Source organism: Parasteatoda tepidariorum, chromosome 10, assembly GCF_043381705.1.
Source record: "Parasteatoda tepidariorum isolate YZ-2023 chromosome 10, CAS_Ptep_4.0, whole genome shotgun sequence".
Lineage (NCBI taxonomy): Eukaryota > Metazoa > Arthropoda > Arachnida > Araneae > Theridiidae > Parasteatoda > Parasteatoda tepidariorum.
In genome coordinates this window covers 45,350,247-45,371,754 of record NC_092213.1, presented here as the reverse complement: position 1 = coordinate 45,371,754, position 21,508 = coordinate 45,350,247, and the positions used below count along the sequence as shown (strand labels likewise).

At 28.8% G+C, this 21,508-nt stretch overlaps 1 protein-coding gene across 1 annotated transcript in view; it reads right to left on the bottom strand.

The window, feature by feature from the left end:
* The window catches only part of LOC107444379 (extracellular matrix organizing protein FRAS1), a 90,356-nt gene that overhangs the window by 40,609 nt on the left and 28,239 nt on the right, over positions 1-21,508 (bottom strand). The window contains exons 20-32 of the mRNA XM_071187135.1: positions 20,538-20,678; positions 16,316-16,456; positions 14,319-14,591; positions 11,021-11,227; positions 10,394-10,590; positions 9,402-9,546; positions 9,160-9,314; positions 7,797-7,901; positions 7,461-7,713; positions 5,978-6,256; positions 4,231-4,434; positions 2,523-2,712; positions 1,158-1,320 (exon numbers count right to left, since the gene is read on the bottom strand). Coding sequence (XP_071043236.1) covers positions 1,158-1,320; positions 2,523-2,712; positions 4,231-4,434; positions 5,978-6,256; positions 7,461-7,713; positions 7,797-7,901; positions 9,160-9,314; positions 9,402-9,546; positions 10,394-10,590; positions 11,021-11,227; positions 14,319-14,591; positions 16,316-16,456; positions 20,538-20,678 — 2,453 coding nt within the window. The remainder of the gene's footprint in view (positions 1-1,157; positions 1,321-2,522; positions 2,713-4,230; positions 4,435-5,977; positions 6,257-7,460; positions 7,714-7,796; positions 7,902-9,159; positions 9,315-9,401; positions 9,547-10,393; positions 10,591-11,020; positions 11,228-14,318; positions 14,592-16,315; positions 16,457-20,537; positions 20,679-21,508) is intronic.

Below are 21,508 nucleotides of genomic sequence, written 5' to 3'. Positions count from 1 at the left end.
AATTGAAATTTCGCAGCCGTTACAGATAACCTTTTTGTAATTCTGCAGTTTTTTCCTAACATTTGTCGAATAAAAGTAAATTATAACCACCTTTTTATTTAATTCTATCAAGATTTATTTGATGATTTTAATTAGACCTTAAAAAATATTCGTCAGACATCTGTAATAAATGAAAACCAAGAGGAAAGAAGGTTTTGTGTCCATTCTTCGCAAAAATAACGATGAATTTTGAGGATTACTAAGTTTTGAAAAATAAATAATGTGAAAAACCGGATTTGCCCGAAAGTTATTACATAGTGAAGATGGGCCGTACTGTTGAAAAGTCCTTCCTTTCCGCTCTCAAAATCGTTTTTTCTCCGAATCACACACACACAACTCTTATGGAAATAAACTGTTCTTCTTCAGTGGTCTTCATATATTTATTAATAAATTCATATAAAAAATATGTATTAAAGTCAGCAATTGGGAAAAACGCTGCCTATTTGCTAAAATGCAATCCTTTTTAGTGTCTCACGAAAGTTCCCGATATTAAGCCAGATTCATAAAAATTCCCTTAGTTATGCGATGTTAAAAATAATTTTGTCTTACGACTAATAAGCACACGTAGTTTGTAGTTTAAAACTCAATTAAACGAAATGGTTGACTATGATAATGTCTGCTTAAAATCAAACTTAAATCTCCTACTTAAATCTAGATCATCTTATACCAAAAATCTCGTTTCATAATAAACTAATTACGCGGGAAATTAGTATAATTATAATTTTTTTTTAAAAAGTCAATTATAGAATACAACAAAAAAGGGTCAATTTGTTGACTGTTAAAAATTAGTTATGAAAAAAAGAGCGATTCAAGTCTAATAAAACACTTATAAATAAAACTTCCCAATTTCAACGAAATGGATTCATTATTGAGTATATAGTCCTCATTGCTGATACAGTCTTAAAAATTTATATTTTTATTGGAAAAACTAAATAATTTGCAAAATAAAAGATGTGTTAGAAATTGAAAATATCAAAGATTCCAAAGTCATAAATTTTCATGAAAACTGCTTTTTTATAATATTGCGCTATACCGCTTAAGAAGTGCTTTGTTAAAAGCTTCGATTAACTTTTTTTAGTTGAAAATATTAAGAAATTATGGGGAAAAAAGTTATGTACCTGAACATCAGTTGTTATTTTGACAGTAGGTGGTTCTTTCTTTTTCGGCTTCACTTTAATAGTCAAAACTTGATTAGCTTGCACATTACCACTTGCATCAGAAACATCAAAATACACAAACTCTCTTACAACGTCATTGCCAATATCGGTGCTTGCGGTATATCTATAGGTAAATTGATTGTCATATTAATGTCGAAAATAACTAAGTAGAAAACATGCTTGTTATAAATTTGTAACGATGCTTACTAAATAAATTTTTTCCCCCCAACAGATTTGGATTTTTAACCCACAAAATACATACATGATAGTCGCAGTCTGGAAAACATTTCTTAGTTAGACAGGCGAGCCGTCGTAATTTTGGGTCCTTAAATGTTAATTTTAATTTTTCCGTATTTTGCCATTTAAAAAAATTAGAATTTTTTAAAAGTCATTTTGTAAGGGCTATTCGATATCAGTTTCTTAAAGTTTTGATTTTATCATTTAAAATTGCGCAGATTAAGTTGAAGCAAAAGTTGGTTGAAATTGAACAGAAACATGCTTCAATCTAAAATCTTATAAAAGTTGCTGTCAATTTTCACAGTATTATGGTTCAAGGAACCAATAATAAACCGAGTTAAACAGTAAACTGAGAAATTTTACTTTGAGGGTAATGAAGGCACTTGAAGGATTACTTGCCTATCAGTTTAACGTTTCGTATTTGCACTGAGGGGAAAAAAGTATGGTCAAAACTACCAGAATATAGTAAAATTTACCGTATTTTTGGCTCTATGTGAACACTAAAAAGCTCGACAATTTTTACCGAAACGCTTTGACAATGGTTTTGTTAAAATTAAAAAATAAAATGTGGTACGCAAATGGTATACGAATAAAAATTAGCAAATGAATGGTTTAAATACTGTATATTTTGGTATTACACATTATCCAGAATTATGAATTTTTTAAACAAAGTTGTCATTACCACACAGTATGTTAATTTGACCATAGTTTTTTTCTCTGTGAAATATAATAGTTTTTTTTTTTAATTTAAAAGGGTATTATTAAAAAAAAGCTCTTTGAGCAATTCTGAAGCTTAGATTTATGCTTACTTGATAAAAATATTTAAGAAACTCTAGCAAATTTAATTAAAAATTTAGAGATGAAACGTATATTTATTTAAAATTAGCTTATTATATTGTTACGTCACTAAAGCATAGATAATTCCCGATCTGTATTGTTCATTCAAAACCAAGTATTAATAAACTCATATCGTTAATTCTTATTAACGAAAATTAAGAATAAAAATTAAATACCTGTAAGTTAATACTTACAGGTATTTAATTTTTGTGTTACAGGTATTTAATTTTGTGACTGTAAGTTAATACTTACCGTATTATTTGTTCATTGATATCTTGTTGAGAAAACTGATCTTTGGGATTTAACGCGTAATAAAGACCATTTTCTTTTTTCTCCAGTATTCCATGTTTTGGCGAAGCTATCAATGTGAACATAATATCTTTATCTCCTGACACCAAGTCCGTAAAGGCCAAATGATGCCTCAAAATATTTAGCGATTTGCCTAGAATATTCACAAGAAAGAAAAAACGTGAGCATCAAGTCTCTTAAACAAAATAAAAATAGTATGACAATATCTATTATGAAAATGATAATAAATACTTAAAGTTTAACAAATTTACACCAAGTCCTAGATAGAACTTTATTTAATAAAATAAATCCTCTTTTCAGTTTATTATGCTTTGAAATTCTATTTAAATACTGAAAAAAAAGTAAGGTCAAAACTGCAAGAATATGGTAAAATTTACCATGTTTTTGGGTCTATTGAAATACTAAATATCTCGGTAATTTTTACCGAAACGTTTTGGTTATGATTTTGATATTGAAATTTGATATGATCTTGAAATGTATTGAAAAATATGGGGGTTTAATACGTGATAAAATTTGGAAAATGTGGTAAAACTTGGTAATTTTATCATGATAGCTTGCAGCATGGCATAAATACAATTTATTCGGTTAAATTTATTTTTCAGTTTTGCATTTTTTACTAAATGTGTTGTAATAAAAACTATAAATTTGAAAACTGCAATTTTTGATGAACCGTTACCATGTGAACGGAAAAAATTTCCAAATGAATGGTTTAAATACACTTGCTTTCATTAAGCAGATTTATGGTTTTTCTAACCAGAAATGTCACTACTGTACGGTTATTTCAGCATTTTTTTTCGTGTACTATAGTTAACCAAACTCTATCTCAACAAAAATTTATAATGAGCTCTAAACATAAAATTGATAAACAATGAACAAAAATAATCATTTTAACTCTTCACTGCAATACATATTTTTTGAATTCTAGCAATTAGAACAAACCGTTATTCTCCCTTAATAGCCGATTATTATTTGAATGGTTAATTTGTTTACAAATTAACCAGTTAATATAATGAAAACTCCAAACAATAACACTTGATTCTTTGTGCATATGCATATAAATTAGCAAATTTTTTTTCTTGTTTGTTACGCTTCTGTTTCTGTGATCCATGTTTAAAAAATATTTGCGTCTTTATAAATAAGTAGTTCTAATGAGAGATGATTGTAATTAACAATTGTTAAAATAATTACAATGCCCTATGGTCAACAACTGCTTAAAATGTAAAAATTATATATTTATAAATTATTACATTATTTTACAGTTATTACAGTAGGTTATTATTAAATAAGTTTAATATTTACCATTAGACCATTTAACTACTTGCTCATTAATTATGTTTTATATTAATTTGGATAACAAAATTAACATATAATATTCTCTTAAAACATAAAATCAAAGCTTTGAAATTCTACTAGACGAATTTATTTGAATTAGTAAATTTATCTGATTATGTAGTTATAAATTATAACAACGTAAATTCTGATATTTTTTTTTCTAGTAATAACTTGAATTAGTGTAAGGAAATATGCTGAAAAAGAATATATCGGTCAAATTTAAAATTATTTCAAAGTATATAAGTTTAAATGTATATTTATATAAATACAAATAATTAATTATTGCAATAAGGGTGTAAACTTTAAGAAAAAAACGCACCTTCAACAATTGATCCCATGAGTGTCGTGGAATCAAGGATTACTGGACTTTCTACATCGTTGAGTCGAATTTCAAATATCACACTGTTTAATGTAGATTGCTTTCCACCCATAATGGAGAATACTGCATTGTCGTGTATATTGTTGGAACCATCATGTTCGTAGTACATATCATTTACAATAGATGAATATGCAAAACCATCTTCTGCAAAACATTTCCAAGAAATTAATGGAATCATTGCCTTAAAAATTGTGTAACAAAGAAATTTTTTTTTTACTGATTACTTTCCTCAGTTGCGTTTTACTGACATTTTTAAAAATGCACTATAAGTCTCCAGAAATTATTTGTTCGACATGAAAAAATAATTTAAGTACTATTTTCCTTAAAATTTTTTAATCATAAGATGCAGGGCAGCCTTTTTGGTTTCCAAGTTCCAAGTTTTTTCAATGATAGCTAGTATTGAGTATTAGTGCCTTACGATTACGAAGTTTATCAAAGGTAGCCAGTATTAAAAGTTAGGGGTATTAATTGTAGCCTTAGTTACTTTCAAGTCCACATTTTATCATTGGCAGCCCATAACAGGTTGTTTATGCTGCTTTTTTTACTTTCAAATATTTATCTACCAAATTTCATCATTGGCAGCTCATATCAAGTGTTAAGAATGTTAATGTAGCTTTTTTTGCTTCCAAGACCAGAATTATATGTATTCCAACCCGTATCTGAGTGTTTGAATTGTTAATGTAGCCGTTTTTTATTAGCAAGTACTAAATTTCATCAGCGACAGCCAGATTAAGTGTTATGAGAGGTCGTTAACGTAGCCTTTTTACTTTCAAGTCCAAATTTTATCAGTTCAGCCCATATCAAGTGCTAAGGGACTAAATGTATTTTTTAATTTCAAGTCCAACTCAAATAAAGTAGTCCTTTGCAGTGTCTAAAACCCATGTTTTCAATTTGTTTAGGTATGAATAGAATAATTATGTTAAACTAATATTTTGGATTTTTTTTTATTTTTTTGAAATCTGAAATAATTTTATATTTCGATAGTTTTCTTTGACGCTTTGATTTTTCCAATCCTTCGAATATTCCAGTTTTTTAACTTTTATTTTTAAATGAGACAAAAATTTTAAGGAAGGATTTATTTTAGAAATTTCTTAATTAATTTTATAGCATTTAATATTAATGATCTTAATATTATTGAGAAGTTGTGATTAAGGGATAATAAACTTTTAATGCTGCAAATCGCTCACTTTCACTGTTTCATGTTTTAGGTACTGGTCATTTTATTTATTTTTTCAATTTTTGGGTTTCACAAATGTATTTAGTTAAGTTAGTTAACTAACTGTAACTTATGATAATTAGTTAGATCTTTAATTAATTATTAAGAGTTATAACTAAAATTAAAGATTAGTAGATATATCAGTAATTACAGCCATTTGTTATCTCAATTAAAGAAGGGAGGAAATTAACTCCAATTTATGATTTAAAGTAGTAATTGTTCTTAATTTATGATAATTAATAACTACCAATTGTGGTGAAACATATGGAGATTGAAAAGTCCGGAGGCGAAATATTCAAACATCAAGAGGTCCAGGTATGAAAAGTGATATAACGTTAAAAATAAAAATGCTCGCTTACAAAAAAAAAAAAAAAAANAAAAAAAAAAAAAAAAAAAAAAAAAAAAAAAAAAAACAACTTATCATAGCTTTTAAGAAAAGAAAGCTGATGTATTTAAAAAATACCTATGTACCTTCTCCAATTTCAATTCTTGTACCACCAGTGATTTGAACAAGATTGCCATGTTGAGGAGCATTAATGAGAACAACTTCAAGTTGATCTTCAGGCATTTCATGTCCATCAGTTGTCAACCATTGTGGTCCTAGTTTAGCAATTTCACCTTGGCGAACATGAACAGTGGATTTATGAGTTATGGAAGATGCTGGAGATGTAAAAACATCTGACGCTGGAGTGATGGTAATCACAAAATCTTGAACTGGTGAAAGTTGCACTTCACTTATGGCATCAATAACTAAAAAATATCATTGTGACGATCAGTTTCTACTTTTTTCGCAAAACGGTGCAGCTAATCATTTAAGTGTTTATGGTTACACATAGTGTTAAGTGTTATGGTTTACACATAGAAACAATAAATTAGGTTAACTTAAAACTATATCCAAAACATGACTATTAAGGTTGTTTTTCGAAGGTCTAGAAGAGGAATTAATAATGCAGGTTTTTCTTTAATTACTACCTTTAATATATATTTTAATAATTCATGGAAAAAATTTATTGAAAATGCATACTATAGGGGTTAAGAATCAATATTCAAGTGAGAATTTTTTTAGTGAGAATACTTATTTACAGTAAGAAAATTAAAGAATGCTCTTCTTAATAGTCATGCCTCTTTCTTTTCAATTTGATGCTCTTTTTATTACACATTAATTGATAACTACCTCAAAGACTGCGATGACTTGTCCCATAGACCTCTATAATAATTTAGATTTTGATAGGGTTTTAGTTTTTACTTTCACAAATATATTTATTGGGGACCCTTTAATGACTTCGCAATCATTTTACTTTTACTCCTATCAGTGAAAATTAAGGGTGAGGATTGCGAAACACCCAGTATTTGAAAATTATAGTGTATTATGTATTGAGGCTTTTTAATAATATTTGTATAAAATAAAACTATAAAAGTCGAAATATACATTATGTATATAATATAAGTTGCCCAGTACTTTCCATACAAACGAAAAGTAATAAATTTTGAAACTTAAAAATTGTTGTTTTGTCTTCTTTTTTATACAATCATTTTTTAAAAGTTTCATGAACGGTTTCTTTTTACTACTCGATTACTTCAACGATTTCTATTTTTTCAAATGAAAATAAATAATTTTCACTGCAGTTTAAGCAAAAGTTTGATAAAAAAAAGGTATCGAAGAAAAAAAATTGGCAGTTTTGAAAAAAAAGGCGTTTAAAATCAATATGTATATTTTTAGACCTACCAACTCTTAAGAAAAACATTGGACGCACGTGAGAAAGAGTTTTACTTTGAAGACATTGTTCAGTTGCCCAACTTTCAGAGTTTTAAATATATAAGTAATTTTTTTCAATTCAAAGTGTGTAAATTTCTCTTAGAGGGTCAGTGTTTGCAAGGTTTACAGATTTAACAGCTTCTATTACTCGTTAAACTATGCAACTAGTAATTAAACAAATAATTCTGAAATATTTACCAACGAACTTGAAAGTGAATTCTTTTTCAGAACTGGCGACTAACGGTGGAGGATGGTAAACAATTTTTAAATCATTGATGTCTTTTTGCGTGAAAGATTGTATTCTTTCACCTGGTTTATCAGTATTTTCAAGAGTTCCTTCACTGTTTAGTAGTTTTTTAGTGATCATGTAAACAATGTCGTTTGAAGGTATTCCATCAATATGTACTAAGAGATGATCATTAGTTATCGTTGCGGGGTGGTTTTGCAAAACCTGTAAATAAATTTTAGACACTATTAGAAATAAGCATTAAACCATATTTCTTCAAAAGATTTTAAGCAAAATTTAGTTCCTACCATCATTCCAAACTGGTTCGTTACATTCGACTGACTTGTTTCAGGTTTCAAAACAAAAACTTCGAAATCAAATTTATATTCCTCTTGCGAGTCACTGTTTTTAACCTATTTGCAATAAATAATACATTTTTATAGTTCAGTTTATTTACAAACAATAACAAATTTGAGTGAAGTAATTTTACAAAAAAGAATTTTGGTAGTTTGAAGCTGATCCTGAACAGTATTAAGTCTAATATGCGAACAATTCGATCTCGCAGAATTTGCATTAAGAAAATGCATAAAAATAATCGAACCATTTTGAATTATTTCATGCATTTAAATAGCTAATATTTCAAAACCCAATACAAGTTCTCAAAGAAAAAACTTTATTCGTTTTTCTCAAGATATATATTTTCTTCTATTTGCTAATAGACATGTATAATACATTATTAACACGTAAGTTAAAGCTATACAAAGTAAAAGTTATCTAAATGAAGTTTTTTAAAATTTGAACTTATTTCCAATACGGACATTGTAACTTAATTAGGACGCCTTGTCTCTGAAATTTTTAAGTTTTCTTGTTCAGAATTTTTACATAGCTCTGTTTGTCAAGTGTAGGTATCTGAAATTTGAATTTCATTAAAATTGGAATTGGTAATATAAGAAAAAAATTAAAAATTATTCTTCTTGGCGAGGAATGGCTTTTAATTTGCAGACATCTAAATTTTATAGTCTTAGAATTTTTGATTAAGCCTTGACTTAATCATTCATGGTTTTTTTTTCGGATTTTACAGATTGTTGAAAAAGGAATTGATTTCTATCTATGTTCAAATTTAGAATAAAAAGATAATTAAAAAAAATCTTTATGGTATTAGCTTAAACTACGTCTAGAAGTACATCCAATATTTGGAAAAATTGGAAAGTTAATCAGTAGAAAATATGGTCATCAGTCGAAGAAATATCATCAGAGAAGTTCAAACTTTAAGGAACTTACTTCCAGAGAACGTGTTTAAAGTTTTGCCAGCAATGCTGGTGTCTTGTGTGAAATTTTGTAAACGAAAAATGTGAGTTTTTGATCATATTCCTCTCTTGTCACATTTCTATATTAAATGCAATGCTATAAAAATGTATTAAATTCAATACAAATTATTTAATGCAATACTAATAAAACATTGATTCCTCCCATTCGATAAAAAAGAAAAGCCTTAAAACGCCATTAAGGTTTCGTTCACACAAAAGAAAAAGTTTAAAATTCTACTTTTCATTTATTTGAAATAATGCACACAAATTCTGAAAGCGTCTATTTTACAAGTATTCCATTTGATAGGTATTTATGAAAAATGATTGGTATTCGTTATTCTTACAATAGAGGGAAAAATCTTACCATAAAATTAATTATAGCGTTTGAAACACTCGTGTTTGGGTGATAATAGTAAATGTTTTCGTAATCAATATCCTCTTGTGAAAATGATTTCAATTCAATGATATTTTCATCTTGACTTTCAGTATTTAATTTAGATTTCTTCTTGTAGAAAGTTCCTATTTAAAAATAATTATACATTGTGTAACTTCCAATAATATTTAGGGTTTATAATCATAATCAAATAGTGATTAATGTCTACATACCTATTGAGTATTGTACATGATAATGGGTATTGCTAGGATATAAGTTATCTCCAACAGTGAGCAGTAACTTATTATTTAGTTTCATTTCATTACCTGCCGTGATGTAAAGTGGGTTATTGCGAGCAACAAATAATTTCGTTTGGTCCTGAAAATTTGAAAGAGAAACAAAGATGATTAACTTGGTGAGTAACAATATCTTATCTTAGTTGGATTCATTTTTTGGGAAATCACGAAGAATTTCCCTTTCTAACATGTTCTGCTGAAAAATATATTTAACCGATTAATAAAAGCATCGTTTTCTTTCAATTTTTAAAAAAATAATAAATTAAATATTTGTAGTAAAGATAGTAATCCCTTGTAAAAAGTTTCTGAAGAGAAATTCGAATTAAGAAATATTTGGCTATTATTATAAAATGAGTAATAGTTTTTGAGCACTCTGTTAAACATTAAGGAACCACAACATTGTTCTAATTTATATCAACCGTAATAAGGTGTTAAGTTTAATCTTATTAGCGTATTTTTTAAACTTGATTTCCCTATACTATGGTTCAACTTGAACGAAACTATGGCTTAATTTAACGCAATTTTAAAGTAGCAGTAAATTTGTCCCTTATCATGGTTCAAGATCCCAATATTATAGTTAAACTTAGAGCCGATTTTTCCGAGATCGTACAATAAAAATTTATTTTCAAAGAAAAAAATATGATTAACATTTTTTCCCGTTGAATTTAGATTTATTTTACAAATAGCCGAAGAGTCTGATAAATGATTAGTAATCTACTAATAGTTTTATTAAATTTTTGTACATCATTATTTTAATTTTATTTGCTTAATATTTTAACGTTTGATAGCAAAATCTACTACTGGACAACATTTAACTGAATTGTATGATTTTTTCGAATTTATTAATTATTCCGATGAGCAAAAGAGGATGATATAAGAAACACATATGTGAATATTTTATTTACTTATTTAAGAAAAACACCACATACCTTGGGCACCACAAACACTTTCAAATCAAGTAGTTTTGTATTAAAACCATCATAGGCTTGTATAAGTATATTTCCTTCTGATACCTTGTCAGATTTCAAACTTTTAAATGCAAGTTGATTCTGCGAGAACTCTTTATAAGGAACTGTAGACATTTCTTTCTCATCAGGCAAACGTATTAAAACTCTATTGCAAGGTCCTGATAAACAAGAAAAAATTTATAATAACAATTTTACTTGAAAACATATCGTATCTTATTAAAATATATTATAGAGCTGAGAAAAAATTATCTTAAACTACATATTTAGTAATGTAAATTATCGATTATCTACAAATTATTCTAATGGGATAATTTGAAAAAATGACATCACAAGAAAATGAATAAAAGAAAGTTATTTTACTTTTAATTTGTACTCTAAACATCGTAGCAGCCTGTAACGCTGTTACTTTCAACAAAATAAAATAAAAATTAGTTGCTTAAATATAGATTTTTCTTTGTTTAGATACAAAATCATATGATTGAATTCAACCTGATTGTTAACATTAATTAATCAAATATATATTTAAATTTTTCAAAGCATGAAATAAATTATTCATTACAGAGAAAAGAAACAATTATTTCTACTTGCCTTCAATAACTTTCAACGTAATATCTTGTATGTTGTCCAAATCATCGATATGTAATGATGAGGAATTTATGATAATTGTTGATTCATCAGGTACTACAATATATTGTAGTTGCTCGATGACTGGTGGGAATTCAGAGACTACATGTATAGGCAAAATGATTTCATCACTGACAGTGTGGCCATTAGAAATTATAAAACTCAGTTTTCCTATTGCGAGAAAATATATAAGTTAAATGCTTATATATATATAGACACATTACAAAGAATAATTTTTATCTTAGGACAATTGTTCTATATTCAGAAATATCGCATTAAACTATACCAAAAGATGTGTCCTGAGGAAAACTTTTGGTTTCCCCCATTAAGAGTTTTCTTTTTTAAATTATTTTATTATTATTATTTANTAGCTATACAGGGAGTACAAAACGAATTTTTACACAGGGGTGACATAATTAGCCAAAACGCAGTGTGGCACATTGTAGGGTAAGCTTCGAGGACGTACTTTCTCGGGAGTGAATGAAATATCACCGTTTGTATAGGGCGGTTTTGAGGAGAACTCCTCCAGACTGTAAGTCTGAGACTGTTTGCTGCTATGGTAACAAGCGAGACCACATTTCTAATGAGGGTGAAATGGAGGAAAGAAGGTGTCGATTGGTTTACTCACGACGACATAGGCTAAGGTTAAGACAAAACTATTCACCTCACACCCCTATTTGAAGTGACCTTTCCTTGTTACCATAGTATCCTCCACGACGCGAAATGGGTGTCTGGAGGAGTTCTCCTGAAAGCTGCACTATAGAATCCATCATTTAACAGTTATTTGTTGAAAGGCATTCAGCAACATTCGAAGACAGAGAAGGTTGACTTTTACTCATTTACGGTATAGCACAGAGCAACCCCGTAGAAGTCATAAGACTTGACCAGAAAATTCAATGTCTTTTCCAATTAGCGTCACATCTGCAGTCGTTAGGGGAATTTTCAAGCGAAGTGATTCGCTCCGTTATAGTGTGTGTGAAGCCTGAATTGTAACTCATATTCGCTAATTTGAGAATATGTTGTAAAGTTTTCAATAATAAATGTTTCTTTGCTCTTTATTATTCCTCTTTTCTGGTATTCTCAATTTCATTTCCTGAAGCTCTCTCGTGGCCCGTCCTTTTCTTTCCAACCCCACATGGTAATATGAAAATTGCTTGTTTTAGCAAGTTATATAAGTAGGTTTTACCAAGTATGTCCTCCATTACAGTTGTGACCGTTAGTTTTGTAATATGTTACATAGATAAAAAGAAATTGTTATTTAAAAATTTATGACAAATTAAGGTAGAAGAAATAAACATTTGGATGATCATTGTTATTGCTCTTATATGTTTAACAAACTCCACACTAACAAAATTCTCAACTTGTAATTTCTGAATCAACTCAACAATAATTTCAACAATAACTAATTTCATTTAAGTTTTTTTTCTTCAGTCGGATAAATTTCTGTTAAAATTTTCGTTTTAAAAATAAATTTACTTAAAAATGATCCAAATAAAATTTATAGTGAAGAGTAAGATAAAGCTTTGATAATTTTTATTTGAAAGCATTTTCGCATTAAAAGACTTCACTTTGTCTGAAATAATGTACTAAAAGAAGCTTTAAAAGACAGTTTTTGTTACTTTTAAGTTAAGTTCAAGTTTAAGCGTTAAGTTCAATATAAGTTATTAAATTCAAACTGTGCTACTCAATTTTAATGGAACTTATATAAATTGTCTTTGTCAGGATATGAGTTTATCAGGATATAGTTGTCTTTATCAGGATATAAATAATTAAGAGTTCAAATTATTTATTTATTTTCAGTAATAAACAATTATTCACGAAAAAATAATTGTTCAAAGTCTATAGTGATGTTTCATAGAGATAAAAAGATAGTAGTGACATTATATTAGTTATGTATTACTTTTTAAAAATAAACATCACTATAAGATCAGCGTTTGTTAATTGCATTAATAACCATAGTAATTAAAAAACAATAATTTGAGCATCAATTGATAAATTAAAGTTCTTATTTTCATTATATTACTAGGAAAACGGCTAAAAAAATACTCAGTATTTCATCTGAAAGAAATAACAAATCTAATTATAAAAAATCGTTAGAAATTTGGATAGGAACTAAGTTTGATTAAATTGTTTCTTCAGATAACTATTTAATTCTTTAAAGTTAAATATTTAATTTTCGAAATTTTGCTTTAGGATAGATTCATATGTACAGTTTAAATGAAAGAAGTGAAGCAATTTTTTGGACACTTTAAGTTTTGTATACAATGGGGGAAAAAAGAGACGTATTTACTCTGAAGAAACACGTTTTTTTTGTGACGAATTCTGACTGACTCCTCAAAATATATTAATTATCCGCAGTCTGGGAAATATGGTCCTAATAGTGCTTAATCAGGAGAGCAGTCATAAGTTTGGATCCCTTAATGTTAATTTTACTTTTTGTGTATTTTGCCATTTCTCGAGCATTTAAGCAAATTGAAAATTTTTGCATACAATTACAAAATAAATTCACCTAAGGAAAATTCTATGCAAAAATAACTTTCAGTAAATATTTATTATTATTTTATTTAATAATAGTCATACAAATTTTCAATTTCAAGGTATACAATTTCTTACGTCATTTCAGAGAATGTAATTTTACATGGCAAAATGCAAAATAATGGCAAAAACTTTCAAATAGTTCCTGAGAAATCAAATTTTAAAAATACGACTTTTTTGCACTCATCAATTAGAATATTTGAGGGCATTAGCCTTGAGCAATTAAGCTTGAGCCCTCGAACATGAAGATCCTATGATTAGATTAAAAGTGATTCTGGGTGGTCCGTTTTTCTTGTAAATCTGTTTCAAACAACATAAGTTGCAAAAATATATTTGAATTATTTTTTCCAATGCCCAGCCGATTGACACTCACCATTCAGGTATTATTAGAGTAGATTTGTTGGTCGCTCTTCAAGGAGCACCATATTAGGTGGGACAGCGTTGCTCCCATAGTGAGGACAGATAGTAGGGAGAATGAAAGAACAGCCATGCCTTGTCCAGGATCGAACCCAGGACCTTTCTGATTTTAGGTCAGCTCTCGCACGACTCTTGTCGGCATATTTAAACCATTGCTTCATTTAATAAGAAATATTTGCTTTATCAACAATGGTATATTTCCTATTTCGTTTTAATTCTCAGAATTTTTTTTTAAAACTCTACGCTTTACATTACAAATTTTCTGCGGGAATTCGGGTTAGGAATACTTATTGAGAACGTCGTAATGTACCTTGAATGGGTAATCCATTGAGATGCTTGAAAAACACCCAGCCATTTTGGAGTTGATTGGAAGTAAAGTTGTCTCCAGTTTTTAATTCCACAATATTACCTGTGTCTAAAATTTTTAAAAGCTGTGTATTTTTAGGACGGTCAGCTAGCATAATAAATAATTTTTCCAATGTAGCATTTGACAAATTGAGTAAGTCTGTCGTAATCAAAAGGGAATGTCCTAATTGAAGCATAACACTATTCTCAACCATCAGTTTCGAAACATCAGTAAAATCTGAAAAAAAAGGAGAATTAATCAGATGTAAAAAAAGGTATGCTAATTTTTTATCACTAAATAAATTGATTACAAGAAAACATAGTGATTGAAATATTAAGATATAAATAAGATCTTAATTATTTTAAAAATGACGATTGTTTTTTTTTAATTATAAATAAAATAATTTAAATGTATAGTTTCGCTTTATCTTAAAAAATCACAAGACCCGCTATTTTGAGTGTTTTGCTGCCCAAAAACTGTATGACTAACAAACTTAAAATTGCAAAAGTGCGTACAGTAGGTTAAAAAAATGACGATCAATAATTAGTTCGAGGATTATTAATCATTAAACTTAATGTAAAGAAATACCTCGAAGGTCGTTCTGTAGGTCGTAAGGTAAGCAACTACACATTTGAAATTTAACGTGCTGAAAGATCTCCTTTAGTTTATGAGCGTGACACGAATTTTTTTAAATATTCTAATTTGGATATTCAAATGTCAGCGTTTTTCAATATTTTAATTTAAATGTTTTTACAATTTTTCTCACTTTTTTGTTTTACGTTGCATTTCATTTTGTAGCATAAAATCTCAATAGGAACTTGAGATTACAAAGTAGTGTAGAAAAAATGTACAGAACAGAAACTGAAAAAATGTACAGACTACAATGAAATGAAAAAAGGAGATTTGATTACTTTTTCGAGAATTATCAACTATTAAACTAGAAGTAAAAAAAAAAACCAATCCAGCTGATCCATAGCCATCTGAAATGCAACAACAGAGTTTAAATTTGACGCGCCATTTCCATTTATGTACTTAATGCGAGTTGCTTTTGAAATTCCAGTTTGTTCGAAAGTTATAGCATTTTTAAGTGCTCCTTCGCAATTCGTTTTACTTTTCATTCTTATTTTAAATAGGTAGGTAGGATTTATTTATATTTACACTAGACTTATATTATAGACTTTATTTACGTTGCACTAGAGCTGAACAATGGGCTATCGGCGACGGTCTGGGAAACATCCCTGAGGATGATCCGAAGACCTGCCATCACAATTTTGATCCTCTGCAGAGGGGATGGCTCCCCTGCTTTGGTAGCCCGATGACTTGCGCGCGTAGTCGAGCACTTTACGGTAGAACAGTTTAACGAAGAGTGATACCCCACACCCTTGGTCCCTAAGCAAGCTGATCAAAGTGGTCACCCACCCGCTTACTGACCGCAGACAGTGATGCTTGACTTCGGTGTTCTACTGAGAACCGAGTCCTTACAATCTGTCCAGTGTGGGACTGATCGTAACATAAACAACGATTAATTATCCATTAATGTAGAAAAATTTATTTATCTCTCTCAAGACCATTTTTTTAGTTCGCGCTTGACTTGGTGAAAAAATTAACAAAATAAACGAATAAATATAGAAAAATAGAATGAGAAATAAGATGTTACCAGTTGTAGATCGCTATATTTATATCGAAATATTCCACAAAATAATATTCCATGCATCTAGAATACTCCAGTATATTTTTCCGATTTCGCTTACATTATCTGATTTCAATTATTTTTAACTATTTTATTAAAGTTCGCAAGTTTTTGTCAGAACTTTTTCAAACCACTTAGTGAATAAAGTAACTTAGACATCGACGCAAGATTCACAACTTTTTAAGCAAAATAATTTGATAAATTTAATAAAATTTAATACATAAAATTTATTGTAACTTGTAATTAAATATTAAAGGAATGAATACTGCACTTCTACAAATTCTTGTGACAGGATCTCCATAAAGGTCGTCAGGACATGAATTCACACAAAATCTTTCCTGCAAAAAATATCCTTTTTGACATAAATCGCATTCCTCAGATGTTGTACAGTAGAGACAGCCTTCAGAACAAGCTAAAAAAAAAAGCTCATGCAAATCAAAAAGATAGTCCAGTTTTAATAGTAAAATGGCAAAATTAGCATTTATTTTAACGATTTTGGTTTTCCTTAAAACTAATGCAAGCAAACTAAAACCAAATATTAATGCAGATGAAAAAAAATCAGGATGGTGAGAAAAAATACCAATCGTAACTTAAATCTGTGATAAATGATAAAATGTGAATAAAAATTCTTAAACATATTTTATTTCAAGATTGAAGGACTACTTGTATTAGGTCAATACTGTATTGTATTTACTAGTGAATATTGTGTGACTATTTATAACTACTAATTGAGGAAACTCTAAACTTAGTGACCGAAATATTATTTAAAATTTCTGTTCTGCAAATTTTTCCTTAAAAAAGACGAGATTAAATAAGTAATCAGTTTTAAGACTCGGCTTCATTTGTTTTCAGTCAAAACAGGGGGAAAATATTTTCCTTAACACATTGTACAAAATTCCAATTACATTTCAGTATAAAATACCAGCACTTTACCTGTAGGTGCATCATCCGTAAAATCCATTTTAACCTAAAATCAATTTTTATCGTAAAATATTATATCGTAATTTTTGTAGTAATATTTATTTAATTAGAGTGATTCATTGATTTTATGGTAATTATTACAATAAAAATCAAAGTACATCAGATTTTTTGCTCCTTAACGTGTGCCGGTAAAAATGCTTTTTATGGTAAAAAATACATACCAACACCCTGAGTGCATGTGCTAGAGCAGAGGTCGCCAAAGTGGTCTATATAGACCCCCAGGGATCTATTTAACAAAAGTGGGGGTCGATGTGAGCCAGGGGGTCGAATGGGGGTCGATCCGAATAGGAAGTGTCGGTTGGGGATCGAAGAAAAAGCAGTTCTTAATACCCAAATCACACATACCTAATTAAGTATGTAAAATTCGTGATTTTTTTTATAATTGACTTCAGTTTTATAATTGATATCAGTTTCTTTATAGAACATAAATTAATAAACATGCACTTATTCAGATGAAACAAGTATTTACGTACCAGCTCGCAGTGGCACGAACTCTGCACTTCTGGTTTATAAGTCATATACGTATGTGCGATNTAAACTTAAAATTGCAGATGTGTGTTTAATGGGATAAAAAAATGACGATCAATAATTAGTTCGATGATTATTAATTATGATTAATTATTAAACTTACAGTAAAGAAATTATTAATTATTAAACTTACAGTAAAGAAATTATTAATTATTAAACTTACAGTAAAGAAATTATTAATTATTAAACTTACAGTAAAGAAATTATTAATTATTAAACTTACAGTAAAGAAATTATTAATTATTAAACTTACAGTAAAGAAATTATTAATTATTAAACTTACAGTAAAGAAATTATTAATTATTAAACTTACAGTAAAGAAATTATTAATTATTAAACTTACAGTATGACTAATGATTATTACTTATTAAACTTACAGTAAAGAAATACTATGAGGGTCGCTCTGTAGTTCGTGGGTGTACAACTACACATTTGAAATTTGACGTGCTGAAAGATCTCCTTTTGTGTATGACCGTGACTAGATTTTTTTTCAATATTCTAATTTGGAGATTCAAATTTAAGCGTTTTCCAATATTTTATTCTAAATGTATTTAAAATTCTTCTCACTTTTTTGTTTTATGTTGCATTTTATTTTGTTGCGTAAAATTCGTAGGCTTAGAAACTTGAAATTACAAAGTAGTGTAGAAAAAATGTACAGAGGACTACGATGAAATAAAAAAAAAGAGATTTGATTACTTTTTCGAAAATTATCAACTATTAAACTAATCGTAAAAAAAATACCAATCCGGGTGATCCACAGCCAGCTGAAATGCAACAACAGGGTTTAAATTTGATGTAAAATTTCCATTTATGTATTTAACGCGAGTTGTTTTTGAAATTCCAGTTTGCCCGAAAATTATTGCAATTTTAAATGCTTTTTCGCATTTTGTTTTACTTTTTATTATCATTTTAAATAGATAGGTAGGTAAGATTTATTTTTTATTTACACTAGACTTATAATATAGACTTTATTTACGTTGCACTAGACCTAAACAATGGGCTATTGGCGACGGTCTGGGAAATATCCCTGAGCATGATCCGAAGACATACCATCACAATTGTAATCCTCTGCAGAGGGGAGGGCTCCCCATATTTGATAGCCCGATGACCTGCAGGCGCAGTCGAGCACTTTACAGTAGAACATTTTAACGAAGAGCGATACCACGCACCTTCGGTTCCTAAGCAGGCTGATAAAAGTGGTCACCCACCCGCTTACTGACCGCAGCTAGTGATGCTTGACTTCGGTGTTCTACTGAGAACCGGATCCTTACAATCAGTCCACTGGGGGGCTGATCGTAACATAAACAACATTTAATTATCCATTAATGTAGAAAAATTTATTTATCTCTCTCAAGACCATTTTTTTTAGTTCGCACTTGACTTGATGAAAAAATTAACAAAATAAACGAATAAATATAGAAAAATAGAATGCGAAATTAAGTGTTACCAGTTGCAAATCGTAATTTTTATATCGAAATATTCCACAAAATAATATTCCATGCAGCGAGAATACTCCAGTATATTTTTTCTGTTCCGATTTCGCTTACATTATCTGATTTCAATTATTTTTAACTATTTTATTAAAGATCGCAAGTTTTTGTCAACACTTTTTCAAACCACTTAGTGATTAAAGTAACTTAATCATTGACGCAAGATTCACAACTTTTCATGCAAAATAATCTGATAAATAAATAAAATTTAATACATAAAATCCATTGTAACTAGTATTTAAATATTAAAGGAATGAATACTGCACTTCTACAAATTCTTGTGACAGGATCTCCATAAAGGTCGTTAGGACAAGAATTCACACAAAATCTTTCCAGCAAAAAATATCCTTTTTGACATAAATCGCATTCCTCAGATGTTGTGCAGTAGAGACACCCTTCAGAGCAAGCTAAAAAAAACTCATGCAAATCAAAAAGAAAGTCTAGTTTTAATAGTAAAGTGGCAAAAATTAATATTAATTTTAACGATTTTGGTTTTTCTTAAAATTTATGCATACCTACAAACTAAAACCAAATATTAATGCAGATGGAAAAAATCAGGATGGTGAGAAAAAATACCAATCGTAGCTTAAATCTTTTAACAATTTTTTTAATCATAAAATTTGAATAAAAATTCTTAAACATATTTTTGATTAATAACATTAAACACATAAGATTGAAGGGCTACTTGTATTAGGTCAATACTGTTACTATAAATAGTCATACAGTATTTGCTAGTAAATACTGTATGACTATTTATAACTACTTTTATTTTGCTAAAGAAAAATAAAATTGCTGAGACTTGGTAAACTTGGTGAACGAAATATTCTTTAAAATTTCTGACTTGCAAATTTTCCCTTAAAAAAGGCGAGATTAAATAAGTATTCAGTTGCAAGATTCGGCTACATTTGTTTTCAAACAAAACAGGGGGAAAACATTTTTCTTAACACATTGTACAAAATTCCAATCGCATTTCAGTATAAGATACCGGCACTTTAGATGCATTATCCGTAAAATCAATTTTTATCGTAAAATATTTTACCGTAATTTTTATAGCAATATTTATTAATTATGGTATATCAGATTTTTTGCTCCTTAACGTGTGCCGGTAAAAATGCATTTTAAGGTAAAAAATACCAACATCCTGAGTGCATGTGCTAGAGCATGTTTTGCATTTTAAATCGCAGGCTAAAAATAGAAAAAATACACAACACCCTCTTAAGCTTTTAATGAGAAAAGTTTTACTTTTTATTGTATTTTGATCCAGAATTTTTTACGGTGCTGGATTGCTTGTTAGAAAATACGGAACAAAATCCGACATGTAAAAGAAAATAAGTTCTTCTCATTTATTAAATAAATGAATATGTTCTTAAATTTCATTATTTTTGTGAGAGTAATATATTTTAGAAAATAAATGTGAATACTAATCTGAAATGACATTTAATTGATTAAAACATTTATATCAAGTTTCATTAAAAGTCAAATAATAATACTTACATTCACATTTCAACGTATCAAAATCAGCGAACCTTTTATTGCCGCAGTCATCAACGCATTGTCCATCTAATAGCAGAAGAGGCAGATCACACGACGTACATTTGTTTAAACTCGAACATGTTTTGCATTTTAAATCACAGGCTAAAAATTGAAGAAATATTAACATTCCTTTGAGTTTTTAATGAGAAAAGTTGTGCAAGAATTTTAAAAACTATTTTTGAATAAATCTTTAAAAATGCATTTTTAATTCAAAAAAAATGTTTATTTAACTACTTAAAAAAAGAAAACAATGAGAGTTTCTTAAAAAAAAACTGCTAATTATTCTAGGGGTTTTATTTTCATTGGTTTCGACAATAGATCTTTTACATTTGCTGTATTTACGTTGCCTTTAGGCAGGATGTATATTACATTAATTTTGTAAAAAATGAGTACTCAAAGATTATGTAATGTTTTTCGTTTTTGTGGAAAATGCTTTTTTTTGGGTAAATGATCCGAATACTTCGCCAAAGTGAAGGAGTTACTATGTTCACTTTTCTGGGGATACGAAATGTCTGTACCATGACGTCATTTAGTGCAAGTGGTTTTAAAAAGAAATAAAAAAATATTGGAATAGGTTGAAAAGAATATTGGAAGAAGGTATAGCTTTTGGAATGGAACACAAGCGAGGAAGCAGTTTCGTGAAATATTTGAGAGTTCGTATTCCATCAGAAATCACGAGATTTCATAATGAAATGGTTGTCAAAAATAATGAAATATTGCTCAATTGAAGAATCATAAAAAAAGAGGCCTCTATTTCTGAAAGTGGTAAACTAAGCATAGAAAAATTTACATGACGAATTGTTTGAATTAAAACCCCCATTTATTTCATTTAAAAGGAAGTATTACAATATTACAGCATTGTGGGAATCAATGGCAATGAAAAGGCAGACAAACTAGCCAAGAAAGGGACTCTCGAACCACAATGTAATAAA